The sequence below is a fragment of the Lissotriton vulgaris genome, chromosome 2_1 (assembly GCF_964263255.1).
Source record: "Lissotriton vulgaris chromosome 2_1, aLisVul1.2, whole genome shotgun sequence".
In the NCBI taxonomy this organism is placed as follows: Eukaryota; Metazoa; Chordata; class Amphibia; order Caudata; family Salamandridae; genus Lissotriton; species Lissotriton vulgaris.
This window is the reverse complement of record NC_141687.1, coordinates 627044651-627062172: the sequence shown is the minus strand read 5'-3', so window position 1 is coordinate 627062172 and position 17522 is coordinate 627044651. Positions and strand designations below refer to the sequence as shown.

The following is a 17522-nucleotide window of genomic DNA, read 5'->3' as shown; positions in this document are numbered from 1 at the left end:
AGCAGGGTCTCGACAGCCAGGTAGGAGACTTGAAGTGTTCAGCGCAGCACAGGGGGAGTGGGAGTAACAAATCGGGCAATATATAAAATTTCTATGGCAAAATGAAACCCCTCATTTTGTTCCTTTTCAAATTAAATGTATTAAGTGTTACCACTTTATTCCAATCAAGATGACTTCAGGTGTGCCATACTTTTGTCATAAGTAAGACTGTTAGCGTTCTAGTTGTTCTTTAGAACACTCTGGGACATTCTGTCATTGGGCTATAGTTGGGCTACATCTGGCTGATATTTGGGCTACATTTGGGCTCTTTTGTCTCTGGTGGCCATCTTGGGAGACTTCATATCAGAATTTTTTTAATGAAATATAAGAGGATTTGAGAAGTCACTCAAAATGTGCCCTAATTTTTCTTTCTTCAGCACTAATCATAATTTCTATGGCAAAATGAACCCCCTCATTTTGTTCCTTTTCAAATTAAATGTTTTAAGTGTTAACACTTTATTTCAATCAAGATGACTTCAGGTGTGCCATACTTTTGTCATAAGTAAGACTGTTAGCGCTCTAGTTGTTCTTTAGAACACTCTGGGACATTCTGTCATTGGGCTATAGTTGGGCTACATCTGGCTGATATTTGGGCTACATTTGTTTTTTTTGTCTCTGGTGGCCATCTTTGGGCTACATTGGGCTACATTTGGGCTCTAACATATATATATAGCCCAATGTACCCCAAAATATTTTTTTTCAAAGTTAATTTTCGTAAAAACCACTGGAGCATATATCTTGAGACATAGCAAAGGCACATCGGGCTACCAGTCCCTACAATTTTGCCAAGTTTGGTGGAAATCCATTCAGCCGTTCGGGCTAAAAGTGAGGTCGACCGCCCTATGGAAATTAACATGGGGAAAACACGTTTTGGGACCCCCCTTTTATCTCGGCCCCTGCTTGACGAATCCCCCCCAAACTTATAGGGAAGGACCGGAGAGCTGCGAGGCAAATTTGAGGAAATTTTCAGGCAGATTCCTCAACCGGCGCCAAAGTTATTCCCAATAGAATGTTGAGATTTTGCATTGAAAAAAATCCTAACTATAACTACCTACTGGCGACCGCCAGTAGGTAATATGTATATATATATATATATATATATATATATATATATATACATATTACCTACTGGCGGTTGCCAGTAGGAAGTTATAGTTAAGATTTTTTTCAATGCAAAATCTCAACATTCTATTGGGAATAACTTTGGCGCCGGTTGAGGAATCTGCCTGAAAATTTCCTCAAATTTGCCTCGCAAATATCCCAAACATCCATCCAACTCCAGAGAGTAAGTGGCACACACTCATGATGGGTATGAATAGGGCTAACTTACTTGTTCAGGTCTCCCAAGACCCCGCAAAGACAGAGAGACGCGTTTCGCCTGCGCAGCAGGCTTTATCAACCTCATTGGGCGCCTTGATTTCAAAACTATATATGACCCTCCCCCCTAGTGCAGGCACTGATAAGCATGAAGAACAGACTACATGGGTAAATTCCTGACTGGGAAAAACATTCTTAGCATGTTGAATAGGTAGAGTGCATAGTGCAACAAGTCAATAAATATGAAAGCAGCATAATGCAAAGCCACCCTATTTTGTAAATAAATGTTGTCAGTGCATTTTCAGACTGGGAAAAGAGCATATACAAATAACAATCCTAAGTGAATTAGTAATTAATGCAAATACGACACCAAAGCTCTCAAAAATATGCAGCCCACCCAATGTATCTTTCAAATTAAACAAACTTTAAAAGACGTGCTCATTGTTGCTTTCATAAAAGTCGGAAACACACATCTTGCCACATTATTAAAAGGAACACATTTCCCTAGAAAACAGAAACGGCGAATATGGCAGGATACTGTTATAATTACTGTTGAGATAAGCCATCTGGAACACATTCGGGAGATAACGGTCTTGAAACAAGTTCATGGGGCTCAGATTGCACCAATTTAGTGCACTTGCGACCTGAATGTCAGCCTCCGAACAGTCTCTACTAGCTAGTAGAACTTCAAGGTCCAGAATCCCCTTCGACGGAATTGTCAACCAAAATCCGTGCACAAATTATTACATCAGTTTCAAATGTGAATACAATAAATCCGTAACCTGCTTAAACCCCAAATGATGTTCCATTGAAGGGCCGCAACCTTGATGTCTGAAAATAATAAGGACAAAAGTTTTCCAAACCTCCTGTGCAAGAAACACGCTGCTGTGTTAAAGTCAAGGGCACACACGAGGGGTCGGAGAAGACCGATACGAATAAACTTCAGTACGCCACACCAACCTCACCGCTTAGCAGTCAGTATCCACGGTGCCCAGTCACCAAAGTGCCACGGTATCTTGGGTAAGGCCTTTCTTGACTCAGAATACAGACATGCGAGCTGGCAGTTGTAAAAACCGCCCGCTTAGCCCTATATACATACACACACACACGTGGTGTGTGACAGTGGCCTTTAAAACCAGGCTACATTTGTATAGCATTATCAATGACAGGCCCTCCACCCTGTGCCCCCCTGCCCAGCTCCTTCCACCCTCTCTCCTACTACCTTCCACCTTACCAAAGGAAGAAACAAACCAGGAGTTGGGGGTAGGAAGGGGAGGAACAAGCATTATTCTTTGCCCTTTCTTTCCAATTCCCAAGTCCTGAATTAATTTCAGACAGCTCCTTTATCTTCCAGTGACACTTTTTGTCCTAAGACCTTGAAGTTTGATGACAGTGTGGCCACTTCCTAAACCAGGTCCAGCAATTCTTTTAGCCATTCTACTTCTGTAGGTGAAGCAGGTGAAGAAAGTAGTTCCAGTCGCACAGTGAGTAAACAGAGCCATACAAGCCTTTCAGGGGGAGTGCATTTGAGGCTGGACAGTATGAATATATTGAGAGACGAGTGGATCTGGATATGGTCACAGTTCCTCCACCCTGCTCCCATACTCTATTGTTGCACAGCATTTTACAACCTGGGGGAATGTCAGTCTGAGTTTCCAGTATTCAGAGAGTTAGTGATGTAAGCACACCTGTGCCCTGCGCATTGTGGGTACCGTACCGTTCTGCACATGCTCAGTATGTGTGCACACAGAGGAGCTGGATTGGCTTTGGAGCAGGTGAGAGCCCCCGCTGCAGTCGTTGCAGTGCTGTACATCAGAAGGCTGAGGCAGAGTCCCAGAGGAGAGAGTCAGTGTCTGAGAGCATCATAAAGTCCAGCGGCGGAGATTTTGTTTACTGGCATAACTGGTGCTGGGTGACAACTGGCAGTAGTATTAGTTCTAGGTGGGGGTGCATGCCAGTGGTCAGGGTCAAAGTATTCATAAAAGTCAAACAAAATGGACAGCCTGGTCTTTAATTCCCACCCAGTCCTTGAGCAGCCTCATTGGGGAAGGATCGCCATTGCTCAAAAGTGGAGCAAACTGACTCCAATTAGGATTGATGTCTCGCAGTGGCGTTGTTTCAAGATGAAGGAGCTCATGCAGAGTTTGGCGGATGCAGGGCATGGACTAGAAAGTGGCTGATGCCCCGCACAGGGTCTCTGTACACCCTAAGCGCTGCAGACAGTGTAGATGTCCTTTCTTAACAAAACTCCCAGTAAGGTCCTAAGACTTGTCCATCACTAAATCAGTAGTTAGCTTGTCTTCAGCAATGGCCTCAAAGAAAAGCCAAGGAGAATATGCTAAATAGTGCCAACATTCTCACGCCCCTCCTCGACTAGTCTTCACATATTCAAGTCAAAATACTTTATTTCCAAGAAATGAATTCTTATAGAAATATACACACAGTTCACAAAAAATAGACAACTTTTTGCTAAATAGCCTAAAACAACAATTCATATATTTCAACCCCATATAGTTAAAATTTATAGAGTTACAAACATATGAACATTAAAATTTCTCCCTACCATGACTCAATATAATCCACAGCCCAAGATCTCACATATATTTACAGCACTTTTAAAAGAACGTAATAAGCTTTTTGCCAATGACAAACAGTTCCTATTACGACTAGTCTTCACATAGTACCAGAAGCACTCCCTGGCGCATCACAGAGTATCAGTCACACATACCAGAGGCATTTATAAACTCATTATAGCCCAGCGGTCTCAGTCTACCGACAGCCCTCTCAGACTCAAGACTACTGACAGTTCTCCTGTGCCTCACCGAGTAGCAATGTGATACCTCTGACAACACTGTTGCATCCCTCATACAAAGATTGGTATAACCAATGCTTGTTTAGTTACTTCCCTTGCAAAAATAAAGGGTATAATTATTGAGGCAGCAAAGCTTTGTTGAAGCCCAGGTAACTTCACAAAAATTGTACTTCCCAAAATGCACGCTGGCTGGTTCTGTGCTCTGATGAAAGGAGAGGCAGTAGCTGGAAATATGAGTGTGGTGTTAAAGACCTCTAAAAAGAAGAACCGTCTGTGGGTCCTCTTCTTTGTCCTCGAAGCAGGAGCGAGGTCTTGGAAAAGACAGAGGAAATGCTGGGGTGCGCATCGTATTCACTGGTCAAGGCCACAGCTGGAGCATTCTGTTTACTTCCGGAGGCGATATATGGATTATTGTGTTCACTTGTCGAGGTCACCTCAGTACTATTGTGGTTTGTGCTGGCGGGCTCATCTGGTGTATTATGTCCACTTATGGAGGCCATGTCTTGAGTATTGTGTCCAGTTGTAGAGGACGCACCCGCAGTGTCATAGTAAGCTCTGAATGTGTAGCACTCGTAAGGGAAGGCCACATCTGAGACATTGTGTCCACCTTTCTGGTCCTCATCGTGAATTGGCCAGAATTTAGGTTAGGGATACCAGTCAGAATCCCCAATCCCATATAGTATTCCGCCACCTAATCCTGGCTAATTTGAGTTTTTCCACTGAAGGAAATTGAGCACAGAGACCTGAGATGTTGCTTCCTTTGCCGTGTGTTTTCCCTGATTCCAGGGAGAAAGCAGGCAGAGCCTGTAGAGTGTGGGGTGGGGGTGGAGCGGTGTAGTGAGAGCACAGTTTGCTCCTCCCAAACTACTGAAGGGTCGGATGGGTGTCAGGGCAATGCTGCTGCTTACAGCCTCTGTCCCTGCAGCATCTGAAAAGCTCTGGCATCTCAGGGCTTCGAAAGATAGCATAAGTTTGCAGACTGAATAATTCCAGACTTCCAGAAACTCATAGTTTTTTGCAGAATTTCACCTAGAGTTATGGCTCCGGGTGCAATACCTCAACTCGTGATGAGGGCCTTAGTCTACGTATTGAATTTACTGATCAAGGCCATCTCTGAAGGACCTATGTGAAATACTGCGATTCATCAGGAATATATTGTGTCCGGTTATTGTAGTTGCTTCTGTGGTATAAGGTTCAATGGGAAGGTGACAACAGAGAACTAACAGGATTCATAAATCTCTGCACAGATATGTAACTAAAGGGGCTCTAGGAACCAAACAGTGCATGCCAGAACAAGCCACCTCACATACACACACTCTGCCAGGCAACGGGCATGTGTACTGAGTGCACAGCTACGCGAACTGCACTGGTACAGCCCTCTCACTCACCTACCCTTCAGATGAACAAGGCACTAAAATGTGACACATATACACTCTCTGCCAGGCAACGGGCATGTGTACTGGGTGAAAAGCTACGCGAACTGCCCTGATACAGCCCTCTCACCTACCCTTCAGATGAACAAGGCACTAAAATGTGACACATATACACTCTCTGCCAGGCAACAGGCATGTGTACTGGGTGAAAAGCTACGCGAACTGCCCTGATACAGCCCTCTCACCTACCCTTCAGATGAACAAGGCAATAAAATGTGACACATATACACTCTCTGCCAGGCAACGGGCATGTGTACTCAGTGAAAAGCTACGCGAACTGCCCTGATACAGCCCTCTCACCTACCCTTCAGATGAACAAGGCACTAAAATGTGACACATATACACTCTCTGCCAGGCAACAGGCATGTGTACTGGGTGAAAAGCTACGCGAACTGCCCTGATACAGCCCTCTCACCTACCCTTCAGATGAACAAGGCAATAAAATGTGACACATATACACTCTCTGCCAGGCAATGGGCATGTGTACTCAGTGAAAAGCTACGCGAACTGCCCTGATACAGCCCTCTCACCTACCCTTCAGATGAACAAGGCACTAAAATGTGACACATATACACTCTCTGCCAGGCAACAGGCATGTGTACTGGGTGAAAAGCTACGCGAACTGCCCTGATACAGCCCTCTCACCTACCCTTCAGATGAACAAGGCAATAAAATGTGACACATATACACTCTCTGCCAGGCAACGGGCATGTGTACTGAGTGAAAAGCTACGCGAACTGCCCTGATACAGCCCTCTCACCTACCCTTCAGATGAACAAGGCACTAAAATGTGACACATATACACTCTCTGCCAGGCAACAGGCATGTGTACTGGGTGAAAAGCTACGCAAACTGCCCTGATACAGCCCTCTCACCTACCCTTCAGATGAACAAGGCAATAAAATGTGACACATATACACTCTCTGCCAGGCAACAGGCATGTGTACTGGGTGAAAAGCTACGCGAACTGCCCTGATACAGCCCTCTCACCTACCCTTCAGATGAACAAGGCAATAAAATGTGACACATATACACTCTCTGCCAGGCAACGGGCATGTGCACTGAGTGAAAAGCTACGCGAACTTCCCAGGTACAGCCCTCTCACCTACCCTTCAGATGAACAAGGCACTAAAATGTGAAGCACTCCCTAACAGAGGCTCAGTATGCACGCGCTGGCAACTTCTCACAAACCTCTTTGGACACCGAACTATGAGAGGAACCGCAGGACCAATTAGAGAACTGTCCTCAGGCCACGGAACGCGCTGCAATGTCATATTGAGCACTATATAAATTAGAAATAATAGCCCTGGCAACTGCTGCAAAGGGATAATGGGCACAGCAAGGAATGTCCAAAGGCAGCCAGAGAAAACATAATTTCTATTAGAGGAGGCTCAAAAGTCCAAGTGTGGAATAAAATGCTGCACTGTTCATAATAACAATAATAGGTTTCTTCATCATTGTCTTTGTAACGGCAGGGTTTAAGCTGTTACAGTTCAGGCGTCATTAATTCATATTTTCTGATGGATACATCTGACTGTGGATTCTCGCCTTTCGAACATATCCCTTGCACAGCATTCCACGGTTAACTCAATAAGATAGTGGAGAAGTGTGGCTCACTGGTTAGAGGAGGCAGACCCTGATGCAGAGGTCAGACCTGGGACCAGGGTTCAATTCCCGACACGGCAGGGTCTTGAGCTCAAAATGTCCACGGACTTGATAATTCTCGCCTCGGTGCCTACTCGAATCATGGGTTCACACTCTGCAACTCTGGGCAATAGCTTGCTTACTCTCCACTACGGCCCTACCGCGATGTGTGCGCCACATGTGCACACATGCCAATTTCGGGGGTGCATCAGAGTGGCCTTTTGGCCCCCTTGCATCCTTGAAATTGCATCCTCAATTTGCAAGTACCTATTTGGTACTCGCAAATTGTGCATACAATTCCTATTCATTCCTATGGGCCTCTGGGCCCTAGGAATGAATGAGAAGCTATTCCTTAATTTAGAATTGCAATTTGCTATTCACAATTACGGAATATGTAGGAATCGCTAATATTTTAGTGAAACCTACATACATAGGCAATTACGATTCCATAATTGCGATGTCTTAATGATCGCAATTAAGGAATCGCAATTGCCTACCTTGATGCATGTGCCCCTTAGATCTTAGAAGTGCAAGGTTCAGACAACTGAACCTCAAATTCTTGTGTAAGGAGTTCAGTTTTGATCATAGATTTTAGTATATTTACACCCATCGACGTACAATCAATATAATAATTGATTTGATTGATGTGAACCAATGTGTTCAGGGGGGCTGACACCTAACTCAAGTCTTCTGCAATATTGCAGCGACAAACTTCTCAAGTTAAACAGCTTCTTGACGCAGTTCATTAAAATACTCTCTAGTTTTCCTATTTTATTAGGTTTCCAATTTGACAAGTCATACCACAGGACCTGGACTATCTTTGTTTTGAATACTAAGGGTCGGCATGATTGCCCGCTATATCCCCCTCTCCCCCCCACCCCCCGGCCCCCATATTTTATTGCAAACCTTTTATTGCACTGGTGAAATTTAAGCTCTAGAATGCAGATTTTCAATATTAAGGTTCTAATTTAAGTCTTTATCCATCTTTACTCCAAATTATGTATAGTACTACACATAGCCCGTGTTGGTGAGGCATGTTGTCCAGGTGAATATTGTCCTCTGTTGTCCGAAAGATATCAGTTTTGTCTTGTTGTAGTTGGAACTGCAGATTGTTTTCAACATTGTAAGCATGCAATTTGCTTAGTTGTCGCTGTAAACCAGCCTGCATTGTTGCCAGCCTGTGTAGTGTGAGTGATGCCTGTATGCTTTGATAGAGACCAAGGTATGAGAAGATTAACCATAGTATTGTAATCATGTAGAGTTAATCTCTTGTCACTTTGGAGACATGGAATGAAAGCCAAAGGTTGGGGTTTAGTTACTCAAATCTATGTATGCATGTATAAATTAATGACATGTTATTGAAACCTAAAGTGAAAGGTAGAAGTCCATGATTCCTCTGAGGTAATTCACCTCATTTGAGTTGGTTGGCAGCTGCCCCAGATGCGATATAGCGTAAGGCTTCTGCCTAGACTACCAGGTGAGTATTCCGGATTTGGAGGATGTAAGTTTAAAATGAGTCTTTAAAATCCATTGAATCCCCTGTTCAGCTGCTCATTAGCTTTCACCAAGCCTTGCTCTCTGAAGTTCTTCCAGCAATGCCAATTCCCCCCCATTGTGCAATGGGGCCTCATGTGCAAAGGGTTGGCACTTTCCAGCACAACTCAAAAGGTGCTGGTAACCCATTCACAAATGATATTTACAAAAACATTTTTCAAGAGTAGGCAGGACCACTGCTTACTAGTTAAAAATTTTGAAAACTTTCCTCCCAGGAAAACAGGCTGTATTAAAAAAAAAAACAATCACAGACATGGTGGTCTGCAGACTACAGCAACCCATCATCACTGTGATTGTAGCAAACCGTAGTGAGTCAAAATTTGCAACCTATCAGTACATAGGTTGGTTAACAAAATATAAATGCATTTGTTAAATGTCGGTGCACAAGTTTCAACCCCTTTTACTAAATGCATTCTTTATACATGAGGCGTGGTATTCTTAAATGGAGAATCCAAAGAAAGTGTTTTTAAGTTACTTGACTCATAGCACATAACCTTTAGCCATTTCTAAATAGAGGATCTTTATTATTCCCTATTTAGGAATCGAAAATGTACTTTTTGCACATGAGGCTATAAGCTTCTCTACAACAAAACTATAAGCAGCATGGGATGAGCTACTGGGATTCACTGAGGTCTCTGATGTGTTCCAGTATGGATAGGTAGAGTGCTGGTGCCCACAGCATCACTTCTTAGGCATTTAACGGTTACCCTCAAAGCTTTTATGGTTGTTGTCCTCTACTCCTGGGACAGGCAGCATCCATTGCACCCATTCCACCTTAGGGTAGCTGACACCCATCTTTCCCTCCTAGAACATTTGACCTCTGCCTCATCCATCCTTGAACTGATGACCTCTGCTGTCACTCACTCATTCTATGGCTATCGACCTTACTCATCCTCCACTGTAACCCTGATAGACCACATGCGTCACCTTTACCCCTTCTAGAGCCTCTGACCTTCACCCTCACCCTACCATGGTCATTTGACTTCCACACTCTCCCACCATCACTGTCTCTAACTGACTTTTTCTCTTGCAGCCAAAGCCACAGAATGCCATCACCATCGCTGTGTCTTCACGAGCCCTCTTTCGGATGGAGGAAGAGCAGAAGATTTATCGGGAGCAGGGACTGGAGGAATATGTCAAGTACCAGCTGGAACACGAGAATGAGCCATTCAAACCAGGTGCTGCCTTCCCCTTCGTCAAGGTGAGAACTGTAACTTTCTACCAGTGACACCAAAAGCTCACGCTAGGGCACAACCCATCACAGGGTACAGACCCACCACAAAGCCCAAGACAAGCCGCCTACCCTTACAGTAATAGCAGGCTTCCGTAGGAGTCCTCTAGTGGCGTGAGTGACCTCTCAGTGTACAATCTTTTAAAATCATAGACACCAGAACACAAATAGAACTCAAGCACTCTCCAGATGTTCAAAAAAATATAGCTATTTAACTGCAAGGCTCTCAAATATTTCGAAGCGAGTCAACCCATTTATTATTAGCTCACACTAACCCCATTCCAGCTTCTCTGCTTGGGGACAGCCCCTTGAGGCTACACCTCAGAGATGATACAGTTGTTTCAGCCTTGTCTGGTTTCTATGCAGCAATCAATGTTAGCTTCAGAGACCTGTCCTGGAATAATGTACGTTCCCTCCCAATCTGATTTAGCAGCCTGTGTGGTCCCCTCAACTGTCTGCTCATCATCTACTCTGCTCCATTCTGGATAGCTGGCCTTTGGCTGCCTTAGTACACATTCTTTTGAAAATGTGTTACCTTTATCTTTTTTGGTTGCCCAGTAATGGGAAGATTCTGCTTGGGGTGTTTGGCCTGTATCTCTCAGATACATATCCCTTTGACACACTTCTGCCTACTCCTTTCCTGCAATTTACCTGGCTTCAGATAAGACTAAGAAAGATGACATAACTTTTGTATTTTCATGGTTTTCTGAAAATACCCTTCGAACAAGATAAGAGGTAGCTATTCAGATCTGTGTCCTTATATTCACTTTGGAATTCAGAAGGACCTCTGCAGCACCTTTCCAGAGATGGAGTCTGAGTACAACTTCTTATTACTGTTTCACTCAGTGCTAGGACCATGCATAGGAAATCAGAGAAGTCCTGATTCTGTGTTCTGCTTGGAGGACAAGCTGCTGTTCTGCCTTGAGAGAGGGGAACCCCTGAGAAGCCCAGACAACTAGGTCTTGTATGGATGATGAATCTAGAAAGAGAGCCTGTCCAAGGGACAGGTAGAACTGCAATGCAGTTGCCTTGGATGGATTCCATTTATTTTATGCAATTTTTAAAGCGCGCAACTACCCGTACGGGTGTCTCGGCGCTATCGTTACAGAACTCACTTCTTGCGATGAGGGGGAATTAGGAAGAAAACAACCATGTTTTGAGGCTCTTTCTGAATTTTAGTAGCGTAGGGGCAGTTTTATTGTGGAGTGGTAGTGTATTCCACAGTTTGGCAGTAGCGATGTTAAAGCATCTATCTCCCCAGTTGGCCTTTCTTGTCCGTGGAACTTTCAGCAAGTAGGCTGAGGACGATCGTAAGGTCCTAAGTTGTTCCACTGGACAGAGGGCTTTTTTTAGGAACTGTGGTCCGGAATTGTTCAAAGTTTTATAGGCTATACAAAGAGCCTTACATTTAATTCGGCTCCTGATAGGGAGCCAATGTAGCTCTTTGATGTATGGGGAAGTAGGGGTGAATTTGGGGATGGATAATAGGATTCTGGCCGCGGCGTTTTGCACCGTCTGGAGTTTATTGAGTACCTTTTCCTGAGCGTTCAGAAGAAGGGAGTTACAATAATCGGTTCTTGAGAACACTAAGGTGCTGATCAATGTTTTGCCCGCAGACTGCGGTAAGTAAGGAAGTAGTTTTTTTATTCTTTTTAGGGTATAGAAGGCAGATGATACCACAGCGTTGGCGTGATGGAGGAAAGTCAACTTGTTGTCGAATGTGACTACCAAATTGCGGACCTTGACTACCGGTTGGGGGGGGGGACCCAACTGAGATGGCCACCACTGTGGGGACCATGCCGGCTGCAAGTTCCCGAATGTCATCACCTCCGTTTTATCGGAGTTTAGTTTGAGGCAGTTTGATGACATCCAGGAGCTTATCGCCTTCATTCCCTCTTGGAAATTGGCTGCGACAGATGTTCCATTGTTGTGCACCGATAATACTAATTGGGTATCGTCGGCGTACGTTGTGAGGGCAATTCCTTGTGATTTTATCACCCCCGCTAAGTCCGATACATAGATATTAAAAAGCGTCAGACTTAGCGAGGAGCCCTGTGGAACTCCGCAGGGGAGGGAGAAGGTCTGGGAGGTGAAATTACCCATCTTGACTGTCTGAGGGCGGTTGGCCAGGAATGAAGCAATAAGATCTTTGGCCTTGCCTCTTATTCCTAAAGCCGAGACACGGTCGATCAGAGTGACATGATCGACCGTGTCAAATGCAGCCGAAAGGTCCAGAAGTATTAAGACCGCCGCTCCTCCCTTGTCCATCGATGCTCTAATTTCATCTGCGGCTTTAAGCAGTGTTGTCTCCGTACCGTGCCCCTGTCTGAAGCCAAACTGGGTGTCATCGAGTAGGTCATTGTCATTAATGAATTTCGAAAGTTGGATGTTCATTATTCTTTCGAAAATCTTGGCTGGGAAGGGGAGACAGGCAATAGGTCTATAACTGGCGGGGAGAAGAGGGTCTAAAGTTGGCTTTTTTAGAAGTGGCTTAATAATAGCCTCCTTCCAAACCGATGGATAAATGCCTGTTAAAAACATGGCGTTGCAGATAGTGGACAACGCGGGAGAGACAGCTTCTGGGATGAGATTCAAAATAGCTGGGGGACATGGGTCAAGGGGGGATCCAGATTTGGTGCTGGCTACCAGGTGTTGAATATGTTCCCGGTTGGTGGTGTCGAAAGATGAAAAGATGGGAGAATTACTGATGGGAAGTGCCGCAGGGGAGGGGGGAGAGGAGAAATGAGAGAAGGTAAGGAAAATGGAGCTAACCTTATCCTCAAAAAAGCTGGCCAGAGCGTCCGATAGAGACTGTGAGCCTTCTAGGCACGGGGCGGGGGGATTGGACAAATTTGTAACCACCTGAAATAGTTCTCCTACCGAGTTTTTCGCCTGGTTAATTTGTGAAGTATAATAGCGACTTTTTTCAGAAATTATAAGTCTTTTGTAGATGGAAAGGGCGTTTTTATAGGTCGTTTTGTCTGCAGGGCTTTCAAGGTTCCTGCAATACTGTCTCTGAATCCGAAGGGGCTCCGTAAACCACTGAGCTAATGGTATTTTCCTGTTGCAGTGGGAGGTTTTGATCGGGGCTAGTTTGTTGCAAGCCGTGTTTAAATTCGTCAAGTAATTAGAAGACGCTAGAGTGGGGTCCTGTTCGTTGGGGATATGACTTTCTTGCATCATCTCTGTTAAATGAGCTAGATTAATATGTTTCCAGTCTCTGTAGGAAAATTGAGAGGAGGATGTAAGAGGAGGTTTGGTGGGGTTGATTTCAACAGAGAAACAGATCGCTGCGTGGTTGTCCAGATCAGAGGGATTACTTGGGTAACGGCTATATGGGGATTGTTGGTAAATAGACCATCTAGTGTGTGGCCTGCTTGGTGCGTGGGTGATTTTATCAATTGCAGCAAGCCGGCAGCTGCTAAGTCTGTAGTTAACTGCGTTGTATCATGGCCGTTGAAGGCTTCTAGGTGAAAATTAAAATCACCTAGTATGGTGAAGTATGGGGAGCCTGCAGCTGCTTCAATCATATTGCCTAAGTTGGCTAAAAACTTAGATCTTGACCCAGGAGGGCGATAAATTAGCATGCCCTTAAACGATGTTTTGGCCGAGAGGCCTAATGTGAAGAGGAAAGCCTCATACTCAGGACAATTAGATTGTGTCGTTGTAAGTTTAAACTGGTCTTTTTAAATTATTGCTATGCCTCCACCCTTTTTTTTAGGCCTGTCTAGTCTGAATACACTGTAGTTGATTGGGGTGGCAGCTCTGAAGTCTGGGCCGGAGGCTTCATCCCCCCATGTCCCTGTGATGAATAGGAGATCCAGTTTATACGTGTCAATCAAGTCGGTAATTTCTAGCTTGTGTTTGGGGAGTGATCTGGCATTTATTAGCGCTGCTTGAACCAGTTGTGGGACAATTTTAGAGGGTTTAGGAGTTTCCTTTATGCAAGTAGGACATTGGTGTGGGCCTAGGATGGGATTGGTATACCCGAAATGTGGTAGAGCATGAGGTAAATCTGCAACATGCCTGAGGTTAAGTAAATCGGCAGAGGTATAGGTGAGTCTCACCGTATTAGTAGCTGGTCGTAGGACCAGAGCGGCAGGGGGGGTAGCCCTTAGCCCGTCCTCGGTGCGGACGAGCGCAGACGAGCTTGCCTTATGCGCGCCTTCGGCGCGCTTTCGTCACGCCCGCTGCGCTCGTCCGCTGCGCTTCCGGTTACTGCACATGATTTATCGTGCAGAAAAGTGACGTGGAAAAGGGCGTGGTCAGCGCGGGTGGGAGTGTCCGCTGTTCGAGGAAGGCGGCGTTGCCCTGGCAGCAGTCAACCGCGTCAGCCCTGAATCGGCTGGGCGGGTCTGCGTGGCGGTAGGTAATGGCCTGGGAAATTAGCTTTGTCTAAAATCAGAATATGCAAGTTTTAAAAAGTGAAATGCTAACTCCCGGCTTTTCGCCTCAGGAGTGAGTTCGAAGAACGCTCGCTCTTGGTCAGCGCGCGTACATATACAGTGAAAGGGTCGTGGTCAGCGCGGGTGCGCGTGTCCGCTGTTCGAGGAAGGCGGCGTTGCCCTGGCAGCAGTCGACCGCGTCAGCCCTGAATCGGCTGGGCGGGTCTGCGTGGCGGTAGGTAATGGCCTGGGAAATTAGCTTTGTCTAAAATCAGAATATGCAAGTTTTAAAAGGTGAAATGCTAACTCCCGGCTTTTCGCCTCGGGAGTGAGTTCGAAGAACGCTCGCTCTTGGTCAGCGCGCGTACATATACAGTGAAAGGGGCGTGGTCAGCGTGGGTGGGCGTGTCCGCTGTTCGAGGAAGGCGGCGTTGCCCTGGCAGCAGTCGACCGCGTCAGCCCTGAATCGGCTGGGCGGGTCTGCGTGGCGGTAGGTAATGGCCTGGGAAATTAGCTTTGTCTAAAATCAGAATATGCAAGTTTTAAAAAGTGAAATGCTAACTCCCGGCTTTTCGCCTCAGGAGTGAGTTCGAAGAACGCTCGCTCTTGGTCAGCGCGCGTACATATACAGTGAAAGGGGCGTGGTCAGCGCGGGTGGGCGTGTCCGCTGTTCGAGGAAGGCGGCGTTGCCCTGGCAGCAGTCGACCGCGTCAGCCCTGAATCGGCTGGGCGGGTCTGCGTGGCGGTAGGTAATTGCCTGGGAAATTAGCTTTGTCTAAAATCAGAATATGCAAGTTTTAAAAAGTGAAATGCTAACTCCCGGCTTTTCGCTTCAGGAGTGAGGTGAACACACCCTGCATCACTAAAAAGAGGGGAGAAAGTGTGGATCTGCTAATTTATTTATTAATTTCGAGAGCTTTAAATAACCCAAACATGACCTGAGGATATTGGAGTGATTTAAATATACAACAATAGTTTCCACCTATATTGGTCGAATACATAGTCTGAAAGGTTACAAACCTTATAATAGGCATGTTACAGTTTTAGTGCCGGATTAAACCCTGTGGAGGCCCCTAGGCAGTCGAAATTTTGGGGACCCCCTCACAAATTATCTCCTAATACCCAATGCACCAGACTTTTTATACAACTGACAGCTGCCAGAAAATTAGCTTTCAAGAGACAAATTGTTATGGGAATCTGATGTCTCTGGTTTATGTACTTTAAGTTGTACTTTGATCTGTTATTGTGGGCCCTGAAAAGGAGTGGGGCCCGTAGGCTGGTGCCTACTTTTCCTATTTGGTAATCGGGAACTGCAAGGTTCCATGTATACATTCCATCAGTTGAAGGTCGACTCATGTGTATATGAGAGCGACACTAGTCCATGGTAGTTAAGTAATTCTGTAGCCTGTATGAGACCGGGCAAGGATACGCATCTGGTATGGTGTTTGCACTGTTATCTGGCGTGGTTGTGTATTTGTCTAGTTGACTGTTGGTATGCTACAGTTATGTTGGGGTTTGCATGAGAATCTAGAGGCAGACACCTTTTCCCTTTGCAGCCAAGATGTCTTTTTAGCTGTTGCGGTTTGACATTTTTCTTGACTTTTTTTTTTAGATGGGGTTGTCTTTGTCTTTGGTGGCAATGAGTTCCAGATTCTGACTGCCTTACCCGAGAAGGATCCTGTCTGGGACCTTTACTTTCTTTAAATCTCGGTGGCTCCGGTAGCAATGTGTCCTATCATCTCAGGGAGCAATTTCTCCTTTATCGTGAACGTTTTTTTGATAGGTATTTCAGTGTCCACCTTTTTAGAGCTTTGTGTGGGATGCAGGCTGTCTATAAGTTGCTTCTTGCTTCAGTCGGGAGCCACTCAAGCTTAGTTAATATAGGGGTGATTTGTTTGGCTTGACATTCCCCTATTATGATCCTGAATGCAGTGCCCAGCGTGCCCCTAATGTGGGCAAAGTGGGATTTTCTCTCCCAGATAGAGTTGCATTGTGATTGTCTAGTCTGGAAATCACTAAGCGTTGCACAGCTTTTTGAGGACCTCCTCCGGAAGGACAGGCTCAACATTTAAATGGAGCTTAAAGTTATTCCTGCTGTTAGTGGTGTGGAGTTTATGTGAGTTGTCATTCTCGAACCTTTGTCTATCATGATCCTGAGTAATTGAGTGCAATTGATGATTGTGGGACTGCAGTTGAGGGCATCTAGGCGAGTTATTCATTCTTGGATTGGTGGGGGAGCAACCTTGTCTGGATATTAGGAGGAATTCTGTCTTTAGATTGTTTCGTTTGAGGTAATTTAAAGCAAGCCAGTTTTGAACCTCATTAAGGATTTTGCTGAGTTGAAAGATGTCACTGAGCGAAGAGATTGTTAAGTAGAGTTGTGTCTTGTCTGCGCCCAGGTGATATGCGAGGTTAGCTGGTTGTAGGATCGTAGTCAGGAGATCCACGAAAAGAGTGAAGAGTGTGGGAGAGAGAATTGATCCTTCAGGGATATATGTGTGATGGGTTAGAGAGCGACTATGTATTATTGGTTAGATTGCGAGTCTTCAGTTTGACTAGATGCAATCTATGTAAGCAGGTAAAAACGGTGTCTCCTATGCCCAGGCCAAGTTTTAGGGTGTCTGTGAGTGTTTGGTGGTTGACTGTGTCAAACACTGAGGAGCGGTCAAGAAGTATTAAGAGGCATGAGTTGCCTATATCTACCATCAAAAATATGTAATTTGTGACGTTAAGGATAGCTGTTTCGGCACTGCATCCCACCCTAAACCCAGGCAAAGGTGTTGAGAAGTTCATGGTCTTCTATATCCTTGGTGAGTTTGGACGGTACACTTTACTCAAGAGTTTTTGATAGGAAGGGTATGTGGGTCAGTGGCGGTCGCCCCTCATAAAAGGTGGTGGGCAGGTGGGAGGCGTGCTGGGGGGGGGGGGGGAAGGCTGTGGGGATCGCGTGTTAATAATTTTCTTTAAACGTACCTGAAGCCGCCGGCCTACTTCCGTGTCGCATCGCTCCTGCTGTCCTCTTCCTTGTACCAGAAGTTACTTGGACAGACTCCCATCCAATTCCCGTGCTGCTGAGCAGCGCAGGGATTGGCCTGAGTGGGCAGGAA

General features: G+C 45.4%; 1 protein-coding gene across 1 annotated transcript in view; it reads left to right on the top strand.

Moving 5' to 3' along the window:
* NT5C1A (5'-nucleotidase, cytosolic IA) overlaps window positions 1-17522 on the top strand; it is a 204853-nt gene that overhangs the window by 95469 nt on the left and 91862 nt on the right. The window contains exon 2 of the mRNA XM_086955757.1: window positions 9833-10000. Within this exon, the coding sequence (XP_086811883.1) occupies window positions 9833-10000 (168 nt within the window). The remainder of the gene's footprint in view (window positions 1-9832; window positions 10001-17522) is intronic.